This window comes from Chinchilla lanigera, unplaced genomic scaffold (assembly GCF_000276665.1).
Source record: "Chinchilla lanigera isolate Chin_1 unplaced genomic scaffold, ChiLan1.0 scaffold00085, whole genome shotgun sequence".
NCBI lineage: Eukaryota > Metazoa > Chordata > Mammalia > Rodentia > Chinchillidae > Chinchilla > Chinchilla lanigera.
Genome location: NW_004955486.1, coordinates 9494990 through 9519107, shown reverse-complemented (window position 1 = coordinate 9519107; position 24118 = coordinate 9494990). Strand labels below are relative to the sequence as shown.

The window sequence follows — 24118 nt, the reverse complement described above, 5'->3', positions numbered from 1 at the left end:
ATGTAGTTCAAGCTGGCCTTAAGCTCACGGTAACCCTTCTGTCTCAGCCTTCTGAGGGCTGAGATCACAGGTATGAGTCACCAGGCCCTGCTCTCGTCCCCTCTTAACGGAGGGCACAGGCTAGGGGGACACAGGCCTGGCCAACCCAGCAACACCCCTTTCCACGGTCCCAGCCGTCCTCATAAAAATAGTTGCAGTGTTTCCCAGGCAAGCTTTCCTCGAGCTTTCCTCCCAGCATGAATGGGGTCATTATGTGTGTGTGGGCTGGCCTTCTGCTCCCACGCCACTCCCTGGCCCTGGGGAGGGGAGGACTGGGGGAAAACAGTCCTGCCGGAACCCTGCAGTCCCAGGGCACGCAAGGATGTGCTCATGCTGGCACAGCTGTCACTTGTGCGGTGACGTGCACGGTGTATTCCTTCTGGGTCCAGTGTGGAGGGGGACAGGAAGGTGGGCGACAACGGCGACAACAGGAAGCAGTGGGACAACAGTGTCTGAGCAAGACGAGTCCTGGTGGGGGTGAGTCCACAGCCCACCACCCTCCCCAGGAGGCAGTGAGGACTGGGCTGAGTGGGGAGGGATGTGCCCCCAGGCTGCACTGTGCAGCAGGGGCAGTCCTCAGTCTCTGTAGGATGTGAACTCCACATCCACATGCTTCACCCTGACCCTGACTCCCGCTCAGGATCAACCATGGCTACCAGGTTGGCTAACAGCTGAGACCAACACCCACCATGCAGCAGTGACAGCGGCAAAGGCCACCACAACCATCCAAGTCTGGGACACATTTGTGAGTGGGTGGCTGTGGCAGAGCTGATCCGTGGCCCTATATCAGAACCTAGAGTGTCCATAATTACATCACTTTGACATGCAGACTTAGACATAAGGATCGACTCCATTTTTGCTCCTGCCAGCCCTGAGACCTGCCTTCCAATACTTCTGCAGACTAGAAGGTAGGCTGAGTGTTGGTCAGAGGGTGAAAAGTTGGGTAAGGAGGAAGGGTACAAGCACAGCTGTCCTGAACACACCAGGCAATCTGTAGAGACAGCAGCCAGACCAGAGTTTGGGCTGCAACTGCAACAACAGGCTCTCTCCTAGCTGACTGTCCCCACAGGAGATGGAGGCACCATGCCTGGGTGGCATGAGCACAGAGGTGGGGAGGCTGCAAGGAAGGCTCAGCCCAGAGTCCCCAGCATCAGCATTATCCTCCTGCTCACTGAGCACACCTGGGGTCACATGTGGAGACCAGTGAGGAGACAGGTCCTGCAAAGACCCCCCATAACCGAACCCCAACCCACATGCCTATGACCTTCTATCTCTAAATCGTGAAAGCCCAGATAGTAAGTGGGAAGCTAGGCTGACATCTGGGTGTTCTCAGACCCCTCAGCCACCCTTCTACAGCAGGAGGGACTTCCTGCCAGCCAACACTGGGTGACTGGGCCACAACAAGGGGACAGCAGGCCATGCCTCCTCCTCTTGTGCCAGGGCCATCCTTGGTGTGGTAATAGCTGTCAAGAGACCAAGAAGGGTCAGAGTCAAAAAACGTTCCCCGGTGGGAGCAGATCTGCCCAGTGGGGACTGTCTGCCCAGAGCTGTGGGGTGGAGGGGTCCAAGAGAGTGGCCTGAAGCAACCCAGTAGGACACCTGCACACACTCCCTCCTCCTGACAGGAGGCCTCTGGTCAGACACCAACTCCACACTGTTGCCCTTTGCAACCCAGCAGCTGGCACCTAGGCCAGCAGTGAGGGGTGCCTCAGTGTTGTACCATAATGGCCGAGCCCCTGCCGGCTGTGTGGTTACTGCATGGGTGTCCACAGGAGGCTCTTCTTCCACCTGGGGCCAGGGACCCCAGCCAGGGCAGCCCCCAGCCCAAGAGGGACCCCACTGGCTTCTCTAGGAATCCCAACCTCCTGCTCACATCTGTGCACAGAACCCTCCCAGGACCACTCTGGGCTTCCCCGAAGGGTGAGAACACCCACAAGGAAGAAGACAGCCTGGAACAGGACATTCAGTCTGGGACACCCAAAACATCCAGCACCCACAGTTCCCAAGGCAGCCCTGTCCTGGAGGGATACTGCCTGGCTCTGTTGTCCTGAGGCCAGTGTCTCAAAGGTCTGTGGGTAGTATCCACATGCTCAGCAGGTTGGGAGCAGTATCCTTCCAGGAAGAGGGCAGAAGTCCTGGTCTAAGGAGCAAGGATGTCCATTCATCTCTTCTCCCTCACATCTTCCACATCTTTCAACATAATTTGTGTGGGTTTTTCATTGTTATTTTGTCTTTTTGGTTTTTTTTTTCACCACTGGGAATTGAAGCCAGGGCCCTTTACACCAAGCCGCACCCTCAGCTCTTTTTAAATTTTGAGATAGGGTCTCTTTCACTAAGTTGCCCAGCTGGGCTCAAATTTGCCAATTTTGCTGCCTCAGCCTTCCAGAGTGCTGGGATTATAGGGGTGCATGACCACACCCAGCTTTTTTTTTTTTTAATACAGGGGAATGAACCCAGGTCCTTCATACTGAGCTATATCCTCAGGTCTTATTTATTATCTTTCAAACAGTCTTTCTAAGTCACTAAGGTGCCCAGGTTGGGCTTGAACTTGCAATTCCCCTGTCTCAGCCTCCAAGAGAACTGGGAATGCAGACATGTACCACCATTCCGGGCTTCAACTTATAGTTACCTAATGAGCCCAAAGGCCACTGTAACCAGGAGTTGGGGATACCTTTGTGCAACCCCAGCCTGTATCTCCTGTGTGATGGGTAGTAGGTTCTGGGGAGGCAGGTGAGGGCTGGGCCAGAAGAGACGAGGGCCTTCTGGCTACACTGGCACTAGACATGTACTCCAGGACTGCCCCACTTAACACCCCAGATGTACTCCAGAATGTTTTAAAGGACATTCTTTTTTTTCTTTTTGAGACAGAGTCTCGCTATGCAGTTCAGGCTGGCCTTGAATTCACTTTGTAGCCCAGGCTGGCCTCGAACTCACAATGATTCCCCCCCGGGGCTAGGGATTTAGCTCAGCGGCAAAAGCGCCTGCCTGGCAAGCGCAAGGTCGTGAGTTCGGTTCCCGGTACTGGAGAAAAACCAAAAAAAAAAAAAAAAAAACAATGATTCTCCCCCCTCAGCCTCCCAAGTGCTGGGATTACAGGCATGCACCACCACACCCGGCTAAAGGACATTCCTGAAAGAGATAACAAGACTATAACTCCATGAACCCCAACAGAAGGAATCTCCCAGGCAAGGCAAGCAATTAAATGGGGCGGGGAGGGCAACAACAGGAAAATAAAATGACAAGGGGGCTGGGGATTTAGCTCAGCGGCAAAAGCGCCTGCCTGGCAAGCGCAAGGTCGTGAGTTCGGTTCCCGGTACTGGAGAAAAACCAAAAAAAAAAAAAAAAAATAAAATAAAATAAAATAAAATAAAATAAAATAAAATGACAAGGAAAAGTCAATACATATCAGTTATAACTATCGATGTAAATGGTCTCAATTCACCAATCAAAAGATGCAGACTGGCAGAGTGGATCAAAAAGCAAGATCCAACAATGTGCTGTGTACAAGCACCCAGATGCAGGGCACAGGGCATGGTGCCCCTTCCCTTGGGGCCTTGGCATTTCCTGGAGGATTTTCCCGAGAGGAGGCTGAGCCAGCCCCACGTGCCACTGCCCTGTGTGCTGACTCAGGCTCTGTGGGCATAGAGGCCAGGCCTCTCCCCCTGCTCTGCTGCCCTCCCAGTGCCCTCTCTGCAGCCCCTCAGTGTTGGGGGCACCACTGCTCCAGTGCACGCGATCCAGTGAGCACCCAGGCCTTCCTCTTCTGCAGCTGGGCCCCAGTGTGGTCCAGCACACAGGCCCAGCCCCTCCAAAGGAACATGGTTCAGATGTGGGGCTGGAACCCCAGGCCTGTGCTGAATCTGGGGTCCAGCACCAGCCACACCAGCTCACCCCGCCTGTGAGCCACATGCAAGGAAGAGTCGCCTCAGCCCCAGGATGACTCGCGGAAACAGGCTGAGAGGTTGAGTAACTTGGGCACAGTCACCCGCCAGTGGGTGACAGAGCTGTAATTCGCGCCTAGTGGGGGCAAGTCCACTTCTTCCCCAGTGTAACTTCCCTCTTTCAGGACGTCACCACCAGCCACTGCCTCCTTACAGAACCGTGGGGTTGATGACCTCACAGCTCCTCAGAGCTGAGGCCCGAGTGGGGTGGAGGCTCCCTCCCTTACCCCAGCTGGGTTCACAGCTTCAAGCTATAGTAGGTGCCAAAAACACAAAACCTACCCTGAGGAGGGCACAGAGGGCTAGAGCCACCCACACCTGGGCCATTTTGTAGGGTCCCCAGCAGAGATGGTGGTGGTGGGAGGTCCTGGGGCAGGGGTTAGCACCTGAATGTGGGGTGAGGCCTTGGCCTGTGTGTGGCCATAATGTGTGTTATGGCCTTAGCACAAGCTGTGCGTTTAGAATGTGGTAGGTGGTCCTAGCATGCGAAGTGTCATCTCAGTGTGTGGTGCCGTTGGAGGAGACCTCCGCGGGGGGAACCCCACCAGGTGCCACCTGCACACTCAGGTCCCAGTGTGTTCTCACAATTAGCACTCATTCCCTAGCTGCGTGACTGCTCCCAGGGAACACCTATGTTCTGGGAGTGGAGGCCCCCACTCAGCGTCCCTTGGCCCCACAAACCTGTGGTCAGGGTGGAGGTGTAAGCTGGACAGCAGGTGGCAGACAGCCATCCCTCTAGGCCTCCGGGAGGAGAGCAGCAGGGTGGCAGGGTCCGAGGCAAGCCAGGTTTGCTGGGAGTCTGAGCTGGGGCACTCAGTGCAGACCTCCCTCCCCTATGGGGCCTGTTGTTCCATACCCTGCCATGGGCCAGGGAGGTGGGCCTCGCCTCTGCTCAGTCAAGGGACCCTGCATCTCTGCCTTCCCAAGATTTCACCTCCCAGGCCCAGAGCGGGTGTGGCTGCCTGCAGCTGGGCCCTCCCCTGCCACCCGCCCCACACCCAGTGGCCGGTTATAAAGGAGGATGCCCAGCCATATCCAGCTGCGTTACCTGCAAGAGCTGCCACCAGGCTGGTTGAGCACACCACCACTGATGAGGATGGAGCTACTTGCACGAGAAGACCGCAGCCCTGAGGTACCAAGGGTGCTTGGGGTAGGCTCTGTGCCGATGCTCAGTTCTGGGGCGGCTGTGTTGATGGGGCAGGGGGTCTCTCGGGTCCGCCTGGCCTGAAGTGCAGGGCTGTGCCCCACCCAGTGGTGCCAGGGCTAGGGTATGCTGGACAGAGCCCCCAAGAATATTCCAGAGATTGTGGAGGCAGCCTGTGGGTGGGCACACAACAGTGGGCAACCACCACAGAAGTGCGAGCCACAGGTGTTTGATCATACCACACATGGAGAGCCAGGCAGGGAAGGGAGGCTGTCTCTGCAGGACAAGGATGGGAGGTCTAGAGAGGCAGGTTCTGGATCCTTCTGTCACATGACCCCCTGACGAGGGTTTGGTATGTGCCAGGTAGGCTCCCAGTGTGTACAAATACACATATGTGTGTGTATGTGTGTGCTGTAGTGCATGGGCTTGTGTGCACCCACGAGTGGTCTGTTGTGTCTGAGCCTCTTGAGTCCCGGAGGACAGCTCTGGTGGCCAGGCCTGCCATGACTTGAGCTCTATCTCAGGGATCTGGGCCCTGCCCAACCACTGAGCAGCCCTGGAAGCTCCTGCTGCTCCTCCATGGAGTACCCTTCTCTGGAGTTCCCCCTTCTCTGGGGCCTCTGCTTTTGCCTCCCTTTAACGTGCAGCTGACCATCCTGCCTTGCCTGTGGGGCTTGTGTGAGCAGAGCTCTGGGCATGTGCAGGCATGCACTCTTGGCCAGGCTGCTACAGGGACTGTGGGGACCACAAACCTGAGGGAAGGGGCCTTGGGTCAGCCCCACCTGTGTGTCCAGGAGCCCCTGAAGCTGGCTGGCTTGCCCTACTGACCACGTTCCCAGGCACACCAAGAAGCCTGCTCAAGCACACTTGGTGGGCACAGGCTGGCTGGGAGATGCCTACCCAGAGGTGGGCAGTTGGGTAGGGCTAGGGCCTTGCAGTCTGTACCTGCACATCTGAAGACTTCCTGGTTCAGATCAGGATGGGGATGGTGCAAAATGTCTTCATGGATCTTGTTTCCTGACTCAGAGCCTGTCAAGCCCCAGGGTACCTAGGGACCCAGTTGTCCATGCTGGGAGGGCTGGGCCCTGGGCATGTCCCAGGACACTGGAGCCCAGGGCAAGATTGGTGTGAGGCAGTCAAGCCAGCCCCAGTAACAGCTTGATCTCCCTGGGCTGGGCTCCCAGGTCCCCAGAGCTGACTGGCCTGCTGGCTCCTGGGCCCACCTGTCCTGAGACCTGAGGTCTTTGTTGGACACTCGTCTATCAAGACAATGCTTCACTCCGGGCTCTCCATGCTGAACAATATCTCGGCCTGACCTTAACCCACACTTGGCCAGATAAGCCCAACAGTGCCAGTCCTAATCAAAGCAGCCACCCTGGCTGCTGGGAATTGGCAGAGGCCACTGGAACCAGGGGACAGTCTCTTGGCCAGGGATCAGGACCACAGGGCCAGGGTCAGGGCCCAGGAACACAACATAGCCCTTCCCATGCAGGTCACCTGGGTCTGCCCCTCCCCTTGGGTCTCTGCCCCACTCTAGGGTGGCAGCACAGAATCAAACCCTCAACCCCCTGCAAGCACCAGTCTTCTGCAGTCTGCTGCCCACCACCCAAGCTCAGCTCTGGGCCACAATAAGACATGACGAGGGGGGTGCATCCTGGGAGGAAGGGTGTGGAGCTGGTCCTGGTGGGGGCCAGCCTATGATAGCCCTCATCCGAGTGTCCCGACTGTGCAGGGGAGCCTGAGCTTGGGGGTACAGGCTGGGCTGGGTGGCAGGCAGGGCCCTGTTGAGGTTTGTTCCTTGGACACAGGCTGGAACCGTGGCCCCAGCAGCCAGCACAGGATCTGGGACCTTGGAGACCCCCAGGAGCCAACCACCCATGCCGCCCCTGGAGCAGGGTCACAGGGAGAGGCTGGTGGAGCTTCACGCCTCTTTCGGGGAGTTGCTCACCTTCTTCTGCACCAACACCACCATCCATGGCACCATCCGCTTGGTCTGCTCCAGCCCAAACCGGCTTAAGAAGGTGTCCTGGGGACTGCTGCTCCTGGGAACTCTGGGGGTGCTCTACTGGCAGCTCGGGCTCCTGCTGGAGCAGTACTGGCGCTACCCCGTCATCATGGCAGTGTCTGTTCACTCAGAGAGCAAGCGTTTCCCGTCTGTTACTCTGTGTGACATGAACCCACAACGGTGAGGGCCTGAGGTGTCAGCCTGAAGGGTGGGATCCCCAACCCCTGCTCTCTACAGCCTGGGACATCTCCTTGGCCATGGTCATGGTTAAAGTCCCACTAGTCATTGATGACCCCACCTCTCCCATCCCCATGCCCAGCTAAGAACTTTCAGAACCACCCTGAAGGAAACAGGTACTGGGAGCCCAGGGTGGAGGAGTGGAGCCAGGCTTTCCAGCAGGGAAGGAGCCATGTGGGAAGTGGCTGTGAGCTGCCTGGAGGACTCCGAGCCCTGGGGGTCAGGCTAGGCTGGAGGTCTAATCTCAGCTCTGCAGCCATGGGAGGCCCAGGCCCAGCCCCTTCCTGCATCTCAGGGAAGAGAAGGGACACAGGCCACACAGTCTGAGCTGTTGGGGATCCTGTGACTCTCCCTAGGAAGGCCCAAGGTAGCTGACAGTAGGCCCCCCTTCCGGCCCTGCCCTCAGGCCCAGCTCCCTCCGCTACCATCTAGAGGTACTCGACGCGTTTGCCCAGGAGAGCATCTATTCGCTCTACAAGTTCAACTTCAAGGAGGGCAGGGACACCCCACTCACAGATGTCCCTGGCCCTGAGCCCCCATTCAAGCTGGACCGAGGAGTCCGTCTGCAGTGGCTGAGGCACCTGGGCAACCAGCACAAAGTGGGCTTCAGACTGGTGAGGAGGGGGTCCTGGGCGTGTTGTCTCTGGAAGAGATGCTGCGGGGGTGGGCGGCTGGCCACACTGACTCCGCACCCTCCCAGTGTAACAGCACGGGCAGCGACTGCTTCTACCGAACCTACTCGTCAGGTGTGACAGCTGCCCGAGAGTGGTACCACTTCCACTACATGGACATCCTGGGCCTGGTGCCCACTGCTGGGGAGAACAGCCAAGCAAACCACTTCGTCTTGTCGTGTCGCTACGGCAGTAAGGACTGCCAGGCTCAGTGAGTAGGGCAGGGCTGGTGGGCTACTCCTTGCAGCTCCCCCCAGCATGGCATGGTCCTACCAGGGTCCAGCTGGCCAGGCACCAGGAGTCAGCTGCCCAAGGCTGGCCATAAACAGTGCCCTATAGAGATATGGGTATGACTCTTCAGACATGCGATGGGGTGGCAGTTGATGGGCACCTATGATCTGAATGTGACCCTGGGTTCCAGGCACTTCCGGACGTTCCACCACCCCACCTATGGCAGCTGCTACACCTTCGAGGGTGTCTGTGCCGCGCAGCACCCGGGTATCACCCACAGTGAGTGCAAGCCCACAGGGGTGCAGGGATGTGACTGGGAGCAGGTGGGGCAGGTGGGGCAGGTGGCCTCAAACCTCCCGGTGGCCTCCGCAGAGATCAGCCTGGTCCTCAGGACAGAGCCTCAAGTGGAGCTCCCTCTGCTGTCTACGGAGGCCGACATCAAGGTCATGATTCACGGACACAACCACACGCCCTTCCTGGAGCACAGAGGGTTCAGCCTTCGGCCTGGGACTGAGACCACCATCGGCATCCGAGAGGTGGGGGGCGGGGTCGGGCCAGGGCGGGGCGGGGCGGGGCGGGGCGGGGAGTAATGCTGAAAGTCCCGCCCCCAGGACGAGGTGCGCCGGCTTGGGAGCCCCTATGGCCGCTGCACTGACGGGGCGGAGGGCGTGGATGTGCGTCTGCTCTACAACTCTTCCTACACCAGGCAGGTGAGTCTCCTGACGGAGAGGGCCAGGGAGCGAAGCGGGCGGGCGTAGGCAGCCTCCCCTCGCGTCCCGCCTGTCCCCTAGGCCTGCCTGGTGTCCTGCTTTCAGCAGCTGATGGTGGAGAAATGCTCCTGCGGCTACTTCCTGCACCCCCTGCCGGCGGGAGCCCAGTACTGCAGCCGCGCGCGGCACCCGGCCTGGGGTGAGTGAGCCCCGCCCTCCGGGGGGGGGTCGGTCTCTCCCGCAGTTCCTTGGTGACCTCTCCGCTCCCTGCTCAGGTCACTGCTTCTACCGTCTGCACCAGGCCCTGGAATCCCACCGGCTGTCCTGCGACTCTCGCTGCCCCAGGCCCTGCAGGTGAGCAGAACAATGCCCTAAGCCCAAGGTCACTGCCCGGCTGCACTGCAGGCTGTGACCGCTGTCCTGTCCTTTGCAGGGAGACTTCATACAAGCTCTCTGCCAGGACCTCCCGGTGGCCTTCGGCTAAGTCAGCTGTGAGTGCCACGGAGCATAGGGTGGGGTGGCGGCGACTGGGGAGGGAGTCACCGTCTCTCAGACCTCCTTTCTGCACAGGACTGGATCCTTGGTGTGCTGGGGGAGCAGACCCCGAGCCCAAGCCCAAGCCCAAGCCCGAGCCCGAGCCTGAGCCCATGGCGGTCCCAAACACCCCGGAGCCGCGTGGCCAAGGTGAACATCTTCTACCAGGAGCTCAACTATCGCATGGTGGATGAAGCACCCGTGTACTCGGTGAGGACCAGGACCTATGGCCTGTGGTGGGGGCTGCCCAGATGCATGCAGGAGAGACCACAGCTAACTGGCCACCTGTCCACCCACCCCAGGTGCCGCAGCTGCTGTCCGCCATGGGGAGCCTCTGGAGCCTGTGGTTCGGCTCCTCTGTCCTCTCTGTCGTAGAGCTGCTGGAGCTACTGCTGGATGCCACAGCCCTCACCCTGCTGCTGGGCTTCCGCTGGCTCTGTGGAGCACAGGTGTCCCAGCCTGGAGCCAGTACTACGTCAGGGCCAGCCTGCACCTCACCCAGGGCCAGGGGCTGTCAGCCTAAAGTCACAGACCCTGGGCGCCCAGTGGGGGCTCTGGAGATGGTCTTGGTGGAAGAGTTAGGCTGAGCGCCAGTGCCGACTCTACACCCTAACCAGCCTTGCCAGAACATCTGGTCCGTGGGCCTGACCCTGAGAGCTATGGCAACAGGGGGCTCCCCTGGCTGCCCAAGATGAGCCAGACCAGCTGCCACAGAGTCTTCCGTGGCTACCCAACAGCCAAGGAAGCGGCATGACCCAGCCAGAGGGCCAGTCAACATCAGGCACACCCAACACATCAGGGCATCTCTTTGCCCATCTTCCTGCCTGGAGGTGGCCTCTTCAGGCTCCAGGAAGTTCAGGACAGGGAGGAGGGGTGTTCCCACCTCTCCATACACCTGTGTTCCAGATACGAACCTACAGCCTTTGTGAGCATGGACAGAAGGGCCTCTGCCTGCTGGTATGTCTGATTGGTGTCTCATCTCTGTTTCCAACAGTTGGCTCTGTCTACACCTGTGTGTAGGTGTGAGTGTCTGGCAGAGCCTGCCTTAACCTCAGGGCAGCCTCTGGATAGGCAGGAGGGAGTGTGTGCTGATACCAACTCATCCAGTGCCTCTACACTCCTCTGTAATAAAACTGGAAATTCCACCTGGTGACAAGCGTCTATGGGTCTTCCCAGTCACTCATGTTGCGCTGAGCATCACTCAGGCACACTGGGTGGCTGGGGGCACTCTAGGATCTGGCCTGGGACACTAACCCCAGGCCGTCCTTGCACATCAGCTGGCCCATCCACCCTCACTCCCACCAAAGGACATGACCTCACTCAGAGGAAGGTAGAGGGGCCAGGGAACAAGGGCTGGTAGTGCCAGGAGCCAGACTTTGTCAGAAAAGCCCCAGGGCCCCCATCAGGCCCTTGGCAGCTTGCCTGAGTTGCCCTTTTTAGGAAGGGACACTGGTGGTACCCCACTGGGGGCTGAGGGGGCTGCCCCTCAGGAGGGGCACAGGGTGCAGACCCCCCTCCAGCTGAGACAGAGCAGAGTGAGGCAGGTGAGCCAATGAGCAGGCAATGGGCACAGGCCGCAGGTTTATTAACCGGGAGTGATCAGAGCAGGGGTGTGGGGTCCTGCCAGCCAGAGGATGGCAGGGTGGGCGGTGGGCAGAGCTCAAGCAGGGAGAAAGAAGCTAATTCTGCTCTTTAGGGTCACAGCCAGCAGGCAAGGGAGTCAGGCGCCCAGTCCAGTCCCCACCTTACCACCCATGGAGCCTCCCTGGGCAGCATTTGCATAGTGACCAGCTGACTGGCCTGGACCTGACCAAGAGCCCATAGTTTTGAAGAGACCCAGTCTCTGGGCTCTTTCAGAAAAAAGGCATTTGTGGGCCCACAAGTGAGGGACAGACCCCTGGACCCATTGGAGGGTCCAGCCCAAGGGGCAAGGCTAGCCAGGAGGCAGGGCAAGAGGTATGGAGCCTCCCCCCAGTGGCAGGCAGAGCCGGGGTCAGGGTGGTCCTCGAGAGTCCACAGAAAAAAGACGCAGACAAGAACGAGGTCATTGTAGAAAATCCACTCGGTGGGTAACAAAGAGCATCAGGCTTGGGGTGGGAAGGGCCAGTTGCTTTATGCACAGGCTCTGGGCCAAGCGCCTGAGATCTGTCTCTGGAGGAGGCAGGGACAGATCTGGCACTGGGGGCTGGCATGGCCAGCCACCTGGCCACGGGACGCCCGCGTCCAGCCAGGGCGGTGACCCTAGGCCAGAGCCCCATCCACCCAGCACCCGCGAAGCCCAGCCTGGATGCTGGGTCACTAAGTGAGGTACTTGGGTTGGTTCCCTGGATGGGCCGCACTCCTGCCTGTGAGGGCACTGGTGGCCAGCCACCAGCTCTGGCTCACAGGAGGGCCTCTGGAGATACAGGGGGACCCAGCTAGCGGGTCATTGCTCTGGGGCAGTGAAGGTGGGGGCACCAGGTGACATAGGCCCTGAGGGCAGAGGGGCACGAAGTGACATGGGATTTAAGAGTGGTTTGTGAGCAACCTGGGCCCCCAGAGAGGGGCCACCTGAGGCCAGAGGGTCCTCGGGTGGGTGAGGGGCACCAGATGATGCAGCACCCCCCAAAATGTGGGGTTTCAAAGGACTCAGTGCTGGGGTACCCCTCCCATCCCAGGGTCCAGGCACCAGAGGGAGGGATGAGCAGGCAAGTGGGCTCCAGCAGCGCCCGGGCACCGGGGCTGTCAGGATGGACCCACGGTCCACACGCACAGGGCCGTGGCTGGGCTGGGGCCAGGGTCTTCAGGGACATGCAGGGCATCCAGGCCAGGCAGGCTGTGGTCCCACAGCTGCCCGGCAGGCCCGGCCCTAGCTCTCCTCCAGGTGGAGGCTGATGAATTCCTGGATACACCTGCGGTACTGGAGCTCGGTGGGGCTGCTGCCTACCAGGGGACCTGGCTGGCCAGATGATGACTCAGACTCTCGCATCTCCTCCGCCATGCGCGCCAAGCGGAGCCTGGGGGAGGGCGCAGTGTGAGGCCCCGCCCCTCCCGGCGGCCCCGCCCCTCCCGGCGGCCCAGCTGCCCCCGCTCACAGCGTGACGATGTCTGCGTTGGCAGCCTGCACGGCTATGGTCAGCGGGTCCTGCTGCTCCTCGTCCAGGGCGTGCTGATCGGCACCTCGCTTCAGGAACAGGCAGACCTGGCTGGGGGCAGAGGGCCGTGTCGGGGCGGGCCGAGGCCGGGGGTTGGGGCAGGTGGACCAGGCCGGGCAGCGGACTCACCCGGTGCGGCCCAGGAGCGTGGCGTGATGCAGGGGTGCGCGGCCCCGGCTGTCTCTTTGGTTCACGTCAGCTCCATTTTGCAGAAGAAATTCACACACAATCAAGGAGCCCTGGGGAGTGCGCATGGGGGCTCGGACTGAGCCGGGAAATGCCCCCCTTCGGGCTCCACCCGCGCGGACTTGGAAGGTACCCCGCTCACCCCCAGCACCGCCTGCACCAGCGGAGTCTTGCCCTCGTCCTCCACGTCTGCCCAGTTGACCTCGGCCCCGTGGGCCAGCGCCGCGGCCAGCGCGGGGAGGTCACGGGTGCGCGCCGCGCGGTGCGCCAGCAGCCCGGGGTGCAGCTCGCGTACATCCGCCAGACTCCAGGCCTCGGCCTCCCCGTCCGCCTCTCCGCTGGACTCCTCAGACTCCGCGCCCTCTGCGGGGAGGGCTTGGTTAGACTGCGGCTCACGGAGGGTGCCCGAGATGCTGGGGCTGGGGCTGCGGAAAGTGGGAGGGACGCCACCCACCCTCCTCGGTGACGCTGTCCACCACTGAGCCCGCGCCGAAGGCCAGGACATCGGAGCTGCCATCGGAGCTGCCCCCCAGGCCACTGTCGCTGCTCAAACCTGCAGGACCGCATGGAGAGGTTCCTGGGCACAGGGCCCCCCACTCCCTTGGAAAACCCGGGCAAGGCTGCCCTACTGTCCCTCCAGGGGACACCCCCAAGGACCAGCCCATTTTGGGGAGTTGAGAGGAGCCCTGTCAGAAGACGAAACCAGGAACAGCGCCAGGGAGCGCTGGACAGCCCAGGCACAGCCGAGCAGGGGGATGGGTGCATCGGCACCGATCTTCCACCAGCCGGGCACGGGTCAGGCAGCAAGCGGTGAACCAGGGCTTAGGGCGGGCGCAGCAGCGCCCTCTGCTGCCTGTCACCCAGCCTCACCCCAGGAGTACACACCATCCCCACACACGCATCTATGTGCACACAGCCTGCACGTTCACACACACTTCCACACATCACTTCGTAGTCGGGGCCTCAGCCTCCAGGGTGGTGGACCCTAGTCCTCCAGATGCTCTTCCAGGTTTAGTCTGGTGCCCCAATTCTCCTGCCTGGCCCCATCCCTCCTGTTGAGGACATGTGTCCTTCCAGTCCCTGAGCAGACCCAGTCCACACGTCCGCTCGCCTGGCCCCTCTCCTGCTGGGGTGACAGCGCAGGGGCGGGCAGCAAGGTGGGGCCCCTGACACTTACTGCGTGGACCAGCCCCCGCAGCCCCTGCATCAAAGTAGGAGAACAGGGAGTCCAGCTCATCTGGGCAGAAGAGGGAGTCCCGGCGGAACCTGCGCTCCAGAGTGCCTGCTGCAGGAGGTAGCTGCTTTTCAGATGGGGAAACTGAGCCCCAGGGTAGGGGAGTCCCTGTCATGCCAGCAGAGGAGCAGAGCTCCAAGGCGCCCCCTTGAGGGCTTCCCTCCAACCCACCCACTCTACCAGGACACCCTGACTTGCAGCTTGCCCCCACCCCCACTCCAGAGGGGCTGCAGGGAACCAGTCCTCAGTGCTTCCCAGGGGCTCGAGGAGGCCCCTACCTGAGGACAGAGCAGCCAAGGAGGGGAGCACAGGCTCAAGCCTGGCCTTGCGGCGGGTGGTGGGGACACGGGGAGAGCTGTGGGGTCGCGGGCACTTCTGTGCCCGCCAGTGCCTTGGGGCTTCCAGGGCAGGTACTGCGGGCAGCTTCTGAAGGAACTTCTTTTCCACATATTTGTCTTTGATCCAGGCTTCCTTGTCCTGTCTGGACCAGGAGAGATGTGAGCTGCATTCGCAGGTAGGGGCTCCCTGGGCAATCCTAGGCTGTACCCCACCTCACCTGGGGCTGCTGGCTGTGGGCTTTCTGCTACCAGGGCGCTCACACTGGGCCTCATAGATCTGGTTCACGGTGCTGTTTCCAAGCTCACACATCAGCTGGTGGGAATGGGGTGTGGATGTCAGTCAGTCCCAGCTCAGAGATCCAGGTCCCACCTCCCCATAGACCCAGTGGCCTGCAAGAGCTGCCTCCAACATGTACCTTCAGCAGCTCTGGCTCCCAGGAGTCCAGTGTCAGAGATCGCACCTTGGAGCAGTGGACACCAAGGCTCCTGGGGAGAAGGCCAGGGGCAGGGTTGAGTCAGAACTCAGCCTCTGCCAAGCTGGGTCCCACCTCAGGCTTAGCCCTACCCTCCGGAGTCAGGAGCACCTGTGGATGCCTGAGCACTCGATGCAAAGCAGTACCCCCAGGTTGATGCTGGCCCAGCGGGGGTCCGGCTGGCCACAGTCACCACACTGGCTGTTGCCAGCCACACTCTGCACCCGCTGTAGCACACTCTCGCCTTTGACACTGCGCTCCCGCGAGTCTGAGGTGGAATCAATGCTGCTTGTGGATGGGGATGCGGTGCGGTCCAGCCTCTGGGGGATGGTGCAAGGAGTCACTAAGCCCTTCAGGAGCTCTAGCCTGACCCCCCAGCAAGTCCCCTCCTTCGCCCTAGCCAGGAAGCCCAGCACAGGCCAGGGACCCTCAAGCACAACCCTGCACACACGTGTATGCACACATGCACACACATGCATGGCATGCACACGCAGGCTACACGCATGCATGCAGCCCGTGGGAGCAATGTCATGGGTGTGCACATGCATGTGGAGGGCAGGGAGGGCCACACCTCACTGTAGCAGCTGTCAGGGCTCTCACGGTAGGCAGAGGCAATGCTGGCCTGCACGGCTTGAACCCAAGCCTGGCGTAGCTTCTCTGAGTCAGCCTGCAGCATGCAGCTCCTGGAGGGAGGGGCTGGTCAGGCCAGGTGGACAGGGGCCCCCCACCCCATCCTGGGCTAGGCCTTCTCACTTGGTGGGTGACACGACCTCAAAGCAGAACCTCCGCTCAATGTCCTCGCACGGCTTCACGGAACACAGACGGAGATCATCCACCACCACAGTCAGCACGTCCTGCGGGCAGCAGCACTGTGGTCACAAGCTCACCAGCCTTCTGTGCTGGCTGCCCACCTTAGGGGCTTCTTAGGGGCTCCTTTACCTTAGGGGCCTAAGCAATCTGTTTCCAACTCCCTGTTCCCTGCTCTTTGGGCTTTGGTGCTCCTCAGTGTCCTCAGCCCTGTGCCAACCCCACTGGTCAGCCCACCCCACAGTGGAGGCCAGTCAGGGTCCAGCCCCTGGTCAGCCCACAGCAGTGCACCTTGAGCTTCTTCTGGTAGACCAACTGGCTGTTCTGGATGGAGAACCAGCGCCTGGTGAGGGGGACAGAGGTCAGGGCCAGGCAGAGCTGGCCCCCATCCACTCTGCTTTCAGTGCCTGCTTGAGAAAGGCCCTCACCGGTTCCATGTCTTGAAGGCATTGCTGGCCCTCTTGAACAGATAGCCCTCCATCACCACACCACTGGGTGCATCCACGTCAAATTCTACTTTGGACTCATCGTAGGAAAAGTCCTGGGGGTGGGGAGTGCCAGCCCTCAGGGAGCGCAGCCCCTGGACCCTGGCACCCCAAGTCCACCAGAAAGGAAGTCCAGGTGAGGCCCAGGCTCAGACTGGAAACCTCTGCCCCTAGGTTCCAAGAGCAGACCCCTCGTATTCACAGCTGGGCTGAATGTTTGGGCCCTATCCCCAGGCCTGCAGGAATAGGAGGCTGCATCCAGGAAGGAAACTGCCCTCCCCATCCTGTGTGCTGTGCATGTTGCCAGCTGGGCCGGCTCCAGCTGCCCAACAGAGGCTCATTCAGAGCCCAGGGTGTCCTGAGTGCCTGACATCCAGCAGGCCAGGCCAGCAGAGGAGAGACCTGGCCACCTGCTCAAAGGCTCAGCAGGGGCAAGAAACCACAGCTGCCACCACTCCCATGGAAGGGACAAGGTCTGGACTCAGTCTGTGTCCTGCTCATGCCAGCAACCAGCCCACAGTTGCCACCAGTGTTGTCCTTGGTGCTGAAGCACCTGTGGAGGAGGGGCTCTCACCTGCAGCAGCGTCTAGGAAGTACAGGAGGGGAGAGACCAGTGAGTGACTCTCCCCCAACTCCAGCCAGCACTGCCCCAACTTTCCTGGGCCCAAAATAGCCCCCCTTACTGAAGTCACGCAGAAGTGACCACAGTGGCAAAAGGGAGGTGTCAGGGGATACCAGGCCCACCCTGTGGCGGTCCCCTCCCTAAGCCTGCAGCTCTGGTGGGTGGGGCCAGAGGCAGCTCTGGGAAGAGGGGTGCAGTGTGTGGATGTGAGCTGGGCTCATGGGGTGGGGAAGGGGGAGGGGCAGGGGTTCTGGGGACCCTGCAGTGGGGCCTCACCCGCTGCTGGATGGCAGCATGCTTGCGCTCCATCTCCCGCTTCTCCACAGCAGAGTCGATCACCAGCTGGTCCAGCTGTAGGGGGAAGGCGTCAGGGTGGCGGTGGCCCCCTCCCTGGACACCCAGGCTGGGCTCCAAGGGCTTACCTCGGCTGCCAGCTTCTTCATGTAGGGGTCAAGCTGGTGCAGGAGGCTGTAGCCCTGCTGGAAGAAGCTGTACTGGGCGTGCATGAAGGACAGCATCTGTGGGTAGAGGGCAGAGGGCCGGCCAGTGACTCACATGCATAGGGACCCCAGTACCCAGAGACCTCAACACACTCAGGGGAACCAACACTTGTGGACCACACCATGCTCATGGGCACCCCCACCAGCAGCACTCACAGAATCCAAGATCTCAAACTTCTTCTTGGCCTGGAGAACATTGATCTGTGGAAGAAGAGCCCACAGGTGAGGCTCAGGCCCAGGTGGCCATGACTGCCCTGACCAGGAATTTTAGCTCCTGTTTATGCAACTCATCCTCCCATAGTCCCAGAGTCCTTCCCCCTGTCCAGCATGGGGATCATAAGGACAGGGCCAGGAACTCCATCCAGGGTCCCCAAGACCCCACCCCACAGTCTGTCTTTACCTCCTGACCTCTGCCAGGCCCCCTCCCTGTCCCAGGAGCTGTGCCCTTTGCCCGGGCTGACCTGGAGCACGTAGTCCAGTGCCAGATGGCGGAAGCACTTGCGGGTGAGCGTGAGGGCACCCGTGGCCTCCTCCACCTCATGGGGTCGGTGCCTCGGGGCCTGGGCATTCCTCACCAAGGACAGCTCCATGTCCTCTCGTACCTTATCAAACTGCTTCTTGGTCTCTTTGAATTTCCGCACATCCCTAGGGGCCAGCATGTGTCACATCAGGGGTCAAAAGTCAGAAGAGAGGTGCATGCTGGACCCACATGCCCTAAGTTCCCTGGCCCCTCCTGTGCCCCTGGGATGGCCTCCTTCTCTGCTTCCCTGCCCTGCAGTCCAAGTTGTCTTCTCCTGGACTCCCAGACATAGGATGACCCCCGCCCTTCACCACCTCCAGGGTCAACCTTACCTGGTACTTCATACCTACATGCCCAATGCCAACTCAACATTTCCCTCGGGCGAACCCTGGGCACCCCAGTCACACATGTGGGAGCCCTGGGAGAGGGAGTATGGCCTGGGTTTTCTCCTCAGCACTGGTGGCCATGGGGGCCCTGGCCACTCACTCTTTGATGAAGTTGTGGAGCTGCTGTCGCACAGATCTCTGGGCCTGGTCAAACAGGATCTGGGGGAGCCGCATGGAGGGGTTTTGGGGGCTCTGTCTCCATGGGCGCCCCAGAGGTAAGGCCGAATCTATCCCACTCCCAGTGAGAACCAGGGGGCTCCCTCCACAGCCCAGCCTGGCCCAGCTCCCTGTCCCACGCCCAGAACCAGCCTCAGAGTGACCCGCAGCCTGGGCCAGTGCCCAGAGGCAGCAGCTGTGACCACCTGCCCATCTCTCCCCCTGGCTCTCCGCCAGGCTCCCAAAGGTCCCTCCACAGCTCCACCCACAGCCACACCCACCAACTCTGGTGGACCAGGACCATCCCCCAGCAGGAAGCACCCGGCCTATGGGCCAGAGTAGGGTGGGTGTTGGGAGTGGCAAGGGCTTCCCCCTGCCCCAGCACTTGGAGTCAGATCCCCACAAGGAGCAAGGGCTGGGCCAAACCAGGGGCAAACAGACAGACAGACAGATAGGCAGGCAGGCAGGCAGGATGAGCCATCCTAAGCTCGTTTACTTCTGCGCTTCCCCTGCAGGGGTGGGGGCCCCTTGTTTAGTCTGGGGCACTGGCTCCCAGGCCTTGTTCCGCTTCCCACCCTGTGTGCCTCGGCTTGCTATGTACCCACCCGCCCATGTGGTGCTCAGGCCCCATGGGGTCCACACAGGCCCCTCCTGAATGGCAGTGGGGTTGTCACCCAGAAACAGCCCAGCCAGGGTGATGGAGAATTCTGCTCAGCTGAACCTCTAAGTTCAGCCTGTACCCAAGACCCTTCTGCCCTCAGTCTTGAGCTATGTGCCGCCTCCCTACCCCAGGGACCTGTGTTGGCCCCTCCTGGGACATGGCACGGACCCTGGAGGTGCCCCCACACCCTGCTGACTGAGGCACAGCATGGCCCCACCCACACAGACTGGAGGAGTACAATGTACCACCCACCCCTATGCCCCACTTGGCCACCAGCCTAGCTCTGGGAAGGCAGAGCCTTCAGGAGTTCTTGGAGCTCACCGTGTGGAAGTTGACCATCTCCTGCAAGCTGTCTCCAAACCGCTGCAGACATTCCTGGAGAGAAGTAGGGGAGACCACAGTGAGCCAGGCCCTATTGTGAGTAGAGCCTCCTCTGAATCAGAGGGGACCTTCCCTGCCCACAGGACATAGGGCTGCACCCAATCAGAGTGCAGATACCCACCTGCTGGAGGCCTGGGCCCTGGATGGGGGCTGCCTCCCTGACCCTACCCCACCTCAGGGTCAAAGGTCAACTGGCTGCTCACCGAGATGACCGTGTCACCCTGGCACTGCTGGGACAGATCTCGGACGCCGCTCACGAAGAGCCTGTTGGTGGTGACATAGGCCTTGCCCGCCTCGATCATACCACTGCACAGCTTGACAAGCTGTGGACGGGACAGGTGGGTAGGGTAAGGGTCTGGCAGCTTCCCCAGGCAAGCAGCACACGCACTGGTCACAGCTCCCAGGACAGCCAGAATTCCATCAGGGACTAGGGGAGGAGCAACCATGGCTTTCCTGCCTACCTCTATCTCTGCCTGGCTGGGGGGTGGGGGGCTCACTGTGTGGAAGTTGACCATCTCCTGCAAGCTGTCACCGCCACATGGTGGGGGAGCAGAAGGCAGGGCAGGACAGGGAGCCTCAGGCAGGATCAGAGGGCCAGTCTTGTGACCATGAGCCAGGGACAACCTCCCCTGGCTCTGAGCCCACTCCCCTCCCTCCCCTGCCCTCCCCCTTCAGCCCCCAACCCCGTCATACCAGGCACAGCCCACACAGCAGCTGTCCCTATCCAACAGCCAGCAGAGGCACAGGGGACATACCTCGGGTCATCCTGCTCAGAGGGACAAGACTCAGGGTCCAAGTGGACAGATACATGTGGCCCCAGCACCTGGGATTTGTGCAGTAGCACACAAATGGGGTTGCGAGGCAGACCCAGGTCCTGTGCACAAAGCATGCTCAGACCCAGGAGTGCGTGTGAATTCTGACTCCTGGAAGGCAGGTTCTGCCACTCAACCATTCCCAAGTCTGGCTGGGCGTGGCAGCAGGGCAAGCTTGGACCCTCCCTCTGCCCCAGGCCACCCCTTACCTTGTCCAATTTGGCCTCGATCTCGACCACATCTGTTTCTACCTCATCGATGGTTGCTCTGCAACAAGAACAAGTGGCCCTGCAGCAAGCTGTGCTGACTGGGTCAGGTGGAGGGCTTCCTCTGTGCATCCCCAGGGGTCTGTGTGGGAAACTGATACTGAGAGAGGCCAACACTACACCCTTGCGGGCAGGACTAGGGCCAGGTCCGGTGACTGCAGATACCACCATCCATCAACAGGAAGAAGCCATGTGGCTGCAACAGCCCCCTGGCTCCAGCCGCTGCATCCCGGGGACAGCAGAGGCCCAGCGTTCCACAGTGATGCTGCCTGTGACAGGGGCAGAGCCTGGCTGGCCTCCCTCCTCTCCAGGGCTCAGAGTTGGCCCTGGGCCCTTGGGGAACCTTGACTTCTAAAGCTCCTGCCCCTCTGTTCCTCCTGCAGCCCACCCTGGCCAGGTGGTTGTGGCCCCCACATGTGAGACAGAAGCAAGGGCACCAGGAGACACCAGACCAGCAGAGAAGGGTTTGTTTCTGAACCCACTCCCACCAGGATGACCTGACAATGGGGCTGCCTTGGGGAGGAAAGAGTTAAGGAGTGACATCACCAGGAGAAGCCACCGGAGAATCCCCGGAAGCCAGAGGCAGATGGATCGGGCACGTGACACACCCCCCCTCCGGGAACAGGAAATAAGGAAATAGGGCCAGGATCCCAGCAGCCCGCCCCCCCCACCACACAATTGGCTCAGCTGGTAAGCTGGGCCCATCTGGCCAGCCTAGGATGATGTACTCTGGGGCTTGGGCTCAGAGCAGGGGGCGTCTAGAGATGGGGTACATCACTGGCAGCAGCTCTTAATGCCTTGCTGCCCTCACCCTGCAGGGCAGGTTCTAGGGTTTCCCAAACTTGAGGAGGGGCCTGCAGGTCACCAGGAGTGCAGCTAGGTGTGTCCTGAATTAGTAGCTGGGACCAAAGTGGCCAGGCTGCCTGAACCAGGCACCATGCCAGGTTACCCACCCAAGCTGGACATCAGATTCCTCCAAACAGCACCCTCTTCCCCAGGGGATAGGGGATGCAAATCCCGGAGCAGGGAGGGGACAGAGAAAAGGGAGTTCAGTGTCTACTTGGAGGATCCCAGGCAGGATGACCCCTCCCCTCAGCCTCCCAGGAGAAACGCCCTTCAACTGAGAGCCCCACCCACACCTCCAGGCAGTGTAGCAAACCCTCCAAGGCTGCCTGATTCGGGACTCAGGACCCAGACCCACTCACTGCTGTAGCCGAAGGTCCCAGAACACAGAAGGGACTGTCCACCTAGGAGCCAGTGCTACAGTCCCCAGCCCCTGTCCCCCAGGCAGGCCAGATGGCCCAGACAGCTGCACTGGAGCTGCCGCCCGCAGGCTGGGGGCGCCCTTGTCTCCAGCAGGCGGCAAAGGCGGGGCTGCTCTGAAGCTGGCAAAAGTGTCCAGGGAGACCCAGTGGGTGCCCAGCAGAGGCTTGTGGACTAGCACCATCCTGAGAGCTCCTCGCACTGCCCTTCCCAGCCTGGTACCTGAGGCTTCCCTTCAGGTCCTGAACCTAGACCTCCTTAGAGTGTGGAAGATAGGGAGCAGCCCCCCTTCACTTAAGCCATGACTCAGTGCCTGAGCCCCACCCAGGGGAGAGGCCTCTAAGGCCTGGTAGCTCCCCTTCCCGCTCCTCCGGACCCCCAGCCAATGTTCCAGGACATTCCTGAGACTGTCATGGCTGGCCTAACCCAGCAGCAGCCCCCAAGCAGGAACCCCCCTTTGCAGGGTGGGCACCCGGCCCCACATCACTTCCATATCCTCCTGCCAGCTCTGCCCAGGTTTGTGACCAGGAATATCAGGTTGCAACCTCAGTGACACCTGAGAGCAAGTGGGCAGGGACTCCCCCAAACCACAGTTAGGTCACAGCCCACCCCAGAACCCACTGAGCTAGGCTTCTGTGACCCCAGGACCGAGGTCCAAGCTGGCATCCTCGCCCACCCCAGATCCCTCTCCCTAACAGCAGTGTTGCAAAGGGAGGAAATAGGAGGCCCCCAGGTCTAACAGGATGTTTGTGGGAGGGAATGGCGGCAGCACCCTCATCCCAGACCCCTCCCCAGGGGTTGTGGGGGACTGGAGGCTTCAGCCTGGATCAAGCCCTGGCAGAGATGCCCTGGCCAAGCCTCCCTCAACAGCCTTGGTGCAGAATCACTAGCTGCCTGATCACTCAGACCTCTTCCCTCCATCAGTTGTAACAATAGAGAACACAGGGAACAACCTGATGCCCTGGGCCTGGAGCCACTCTGAGCCCAGGCTGATCCTCCCCGCAGGTCCTGAGGCCTTTCTTGCTTACTCCTATGTGGGGTGGTTTTGCAAAGGGCTGGGGTCTAGGAAAGCTGAGGGAGGCCCCAAGAGAACCAGCCTGAATGCAGACATCTGAGCAAGCACACATATGCAGAAGCAGGACACATGCTCACACACACGCAGCAACACCACAGAGGTGTGCTCCCAGGGATAGAGGCTACACAGAGATGTGCAGCACACAACTGCACAAAGTAACACATCTATCAGCCTGAACCCATGAAGTGGTGCACTTACACACAGGACCACCCTCCCATCACATCTGCATGGATGCATCCAGCTTGCCAGCCTGGTAGTGCAGCTCACCCACACATGCATGTGCATAGTCTGGCACTCAAAGGAAGGGCAGAGTGGCAGAGCTCACACACACACACCCGTGAACACACATCAGTGGCCTTGAGAAGATGCACACTTGCAAACGACACACAGGAGATGCCCTGTTACTGTTTCCTAAACACTGCCCATGGAGTGAAGCAGATGCACACTTGTGTACATGTCGATGAACTTGTGGCACACGCAGATGTGCATGCGAACTATGAAAGACACACAGACCCTGGGGTGCTCAGAGCCCTCGCCTCCCACCCAAAACTCCCCATTGCTTTCTCCACCACTCTGTGCACCCCTAGCCCTCCAGGGCCCTGGGCGGCCTACCAAGGGGCCACCCTCAGGCCCCCAAACGTGGCTACAGCTGTCTATGCCTGTGCACTGCCCTGACACATGGTCCAAGACAGAGACCAGAGACAGACCAGCCCTAGACCTAGACGACCCTGTCCGGGTCTGGACTGCAGGGCCCCAAGCGGCTCAGTCGAAGCAGGTGGCCACTGACAAAGATGCAGACACAAAGCGGGGGTGGACAGTCCCAGAGGTGGCCGTGTCCACGACTGCCGGGCCGCCCACGCGCACACACTCGCGCGAGGTGACTGGTGCTGAGACGCCTTTGTTCCGGCCCCCGGGTTCGGGGTTGGGGAGGGGCCGCAGCTTTGTCCGAGGCCGGGCCCCCCACCCGGTCCCCCGCGGCTGAGTCGCGATCGCAACGCCGAGCACCCGCCCTCCGCGGCACAAAGGCGGCCGGCCCCGCCTGCGCCCACTGTGGGCCCGCGCACCTGAATCGCGGCGAGTCCTTGATGCACTCCTCGAACTCCACCGTCATGGCTGCGGTGGCGCTCACTGGACCGAGAACTGCGGCGCGCCGAGCGGCATCCCCCACGGCCACCCGCCCGTCCCGCCCGCGCCGCGTTAGGCGCCCGCCCGCCCGGGAATGAGGCCGCCGCGCCGCGGCCCGCCCCGCCTGTCACTGCCGGGGAGCGTCGCCAAAGTCCGCCGCCGCGTGCGCCGCCCGCTGTCAC

General features: G+C 60.8%; 2 protein-coding genes across 4 annotated transcripts; one reads left to right on the top strand and one right to left on the bottom strand.

The window, feature by feature from the left end:
• The first annotated feature begins 5000 nt into the window (after positions 1 to 5000).
• On the top strand, positions 5001 to 10673 carry Scnn1d (sodium channel, non voltage gated 1 delta subunit). Its single transcript, XM_005404326.2, has 12 exons — positions 5001 to 5112; positions 6933 to 7309; positions 7773 to 7980; positions 8067 to 8248; positions 8459 to 8547; positions 8641 to 8804; positions 8880 to 8978; positions 9060 to 9177; positions 9254 to 9332; positions 9412 to 9469; positions 9549 to 9722; positions 9815 to 10673. The coding sequence occupies exons 1-12, from the start codon at positions 5002 to 5004 to the stop codon at positions 10097 to 10099; spliced, it is 1944 nt and encodes a 647-aa protein (XP_005404383.1). The 5' UTR covers position 5001; the 3' UTR covers positions 10100 to 10673.
• Positions 10674 to 11060: 387 nt separating this feature from the next.
• Positions 11061 to 24021, bottom strand: Acap3 (ArfGAP with coiled-coil, ankyrin repeat and PH domains 3). Of its 3 annotated transcripts, none has more exons than XM_005404234.2 (24): positions 23876 to 24021; positions 20417 to 20474; positions 19599 to 19718; positions 19336 to 19389; positions 18298 to 18356; positions 17753 to 17936; positions 17448 to 17492; positions 17214 to 17309; positions 17068 to 17142; positions 16744 to 16755; positions 16113 to 16225; positions 15976 to 16027; positions 15631 to 15731; positions 15449 to 15560; positions 14989 to 15197; positions 14821 to 14890; positions 14623 to 14717; positions 14345 to 14547; positions 14010 to 14117; positions 13287 to 13385; positions 12975 to 13195; positions 12776 to 12885; positions 12587 to 12697; positions 11061 to 12508 (listed from the first exon to the last, which is right to left on the bottom strand). In XM_005404234.2, the coding sequence occupies exons 1-24, from the start codon at positions 23920 to 23922 to the stop codon at positions 12361 to 12363; spliced, it is 2502 nt and encodes an 833-aa protein (XP_005404291.1). In that variant the 5' UTR covers positions 23923 to 24021; the 3' UTR covers positions 11061 to 12360. The 3 variants fall into 3 exon arrangements, with proteins under 3 accessions (XP_005404291.1, XP_005404292.1, XP_013359644.1); XM_005404235.2 differs by having other exon boundaries at positions 14010 to 14114; XM_013504190.1 differs by lacking the exon at positions 23876 to 24021 and adding an exon at positions 20151 to 20161 and having other exon boundaries at positions 20417 to 20445.
• Between the last annotated feature and the right edge of the window lie 97 nt (positions 24022 to 24118).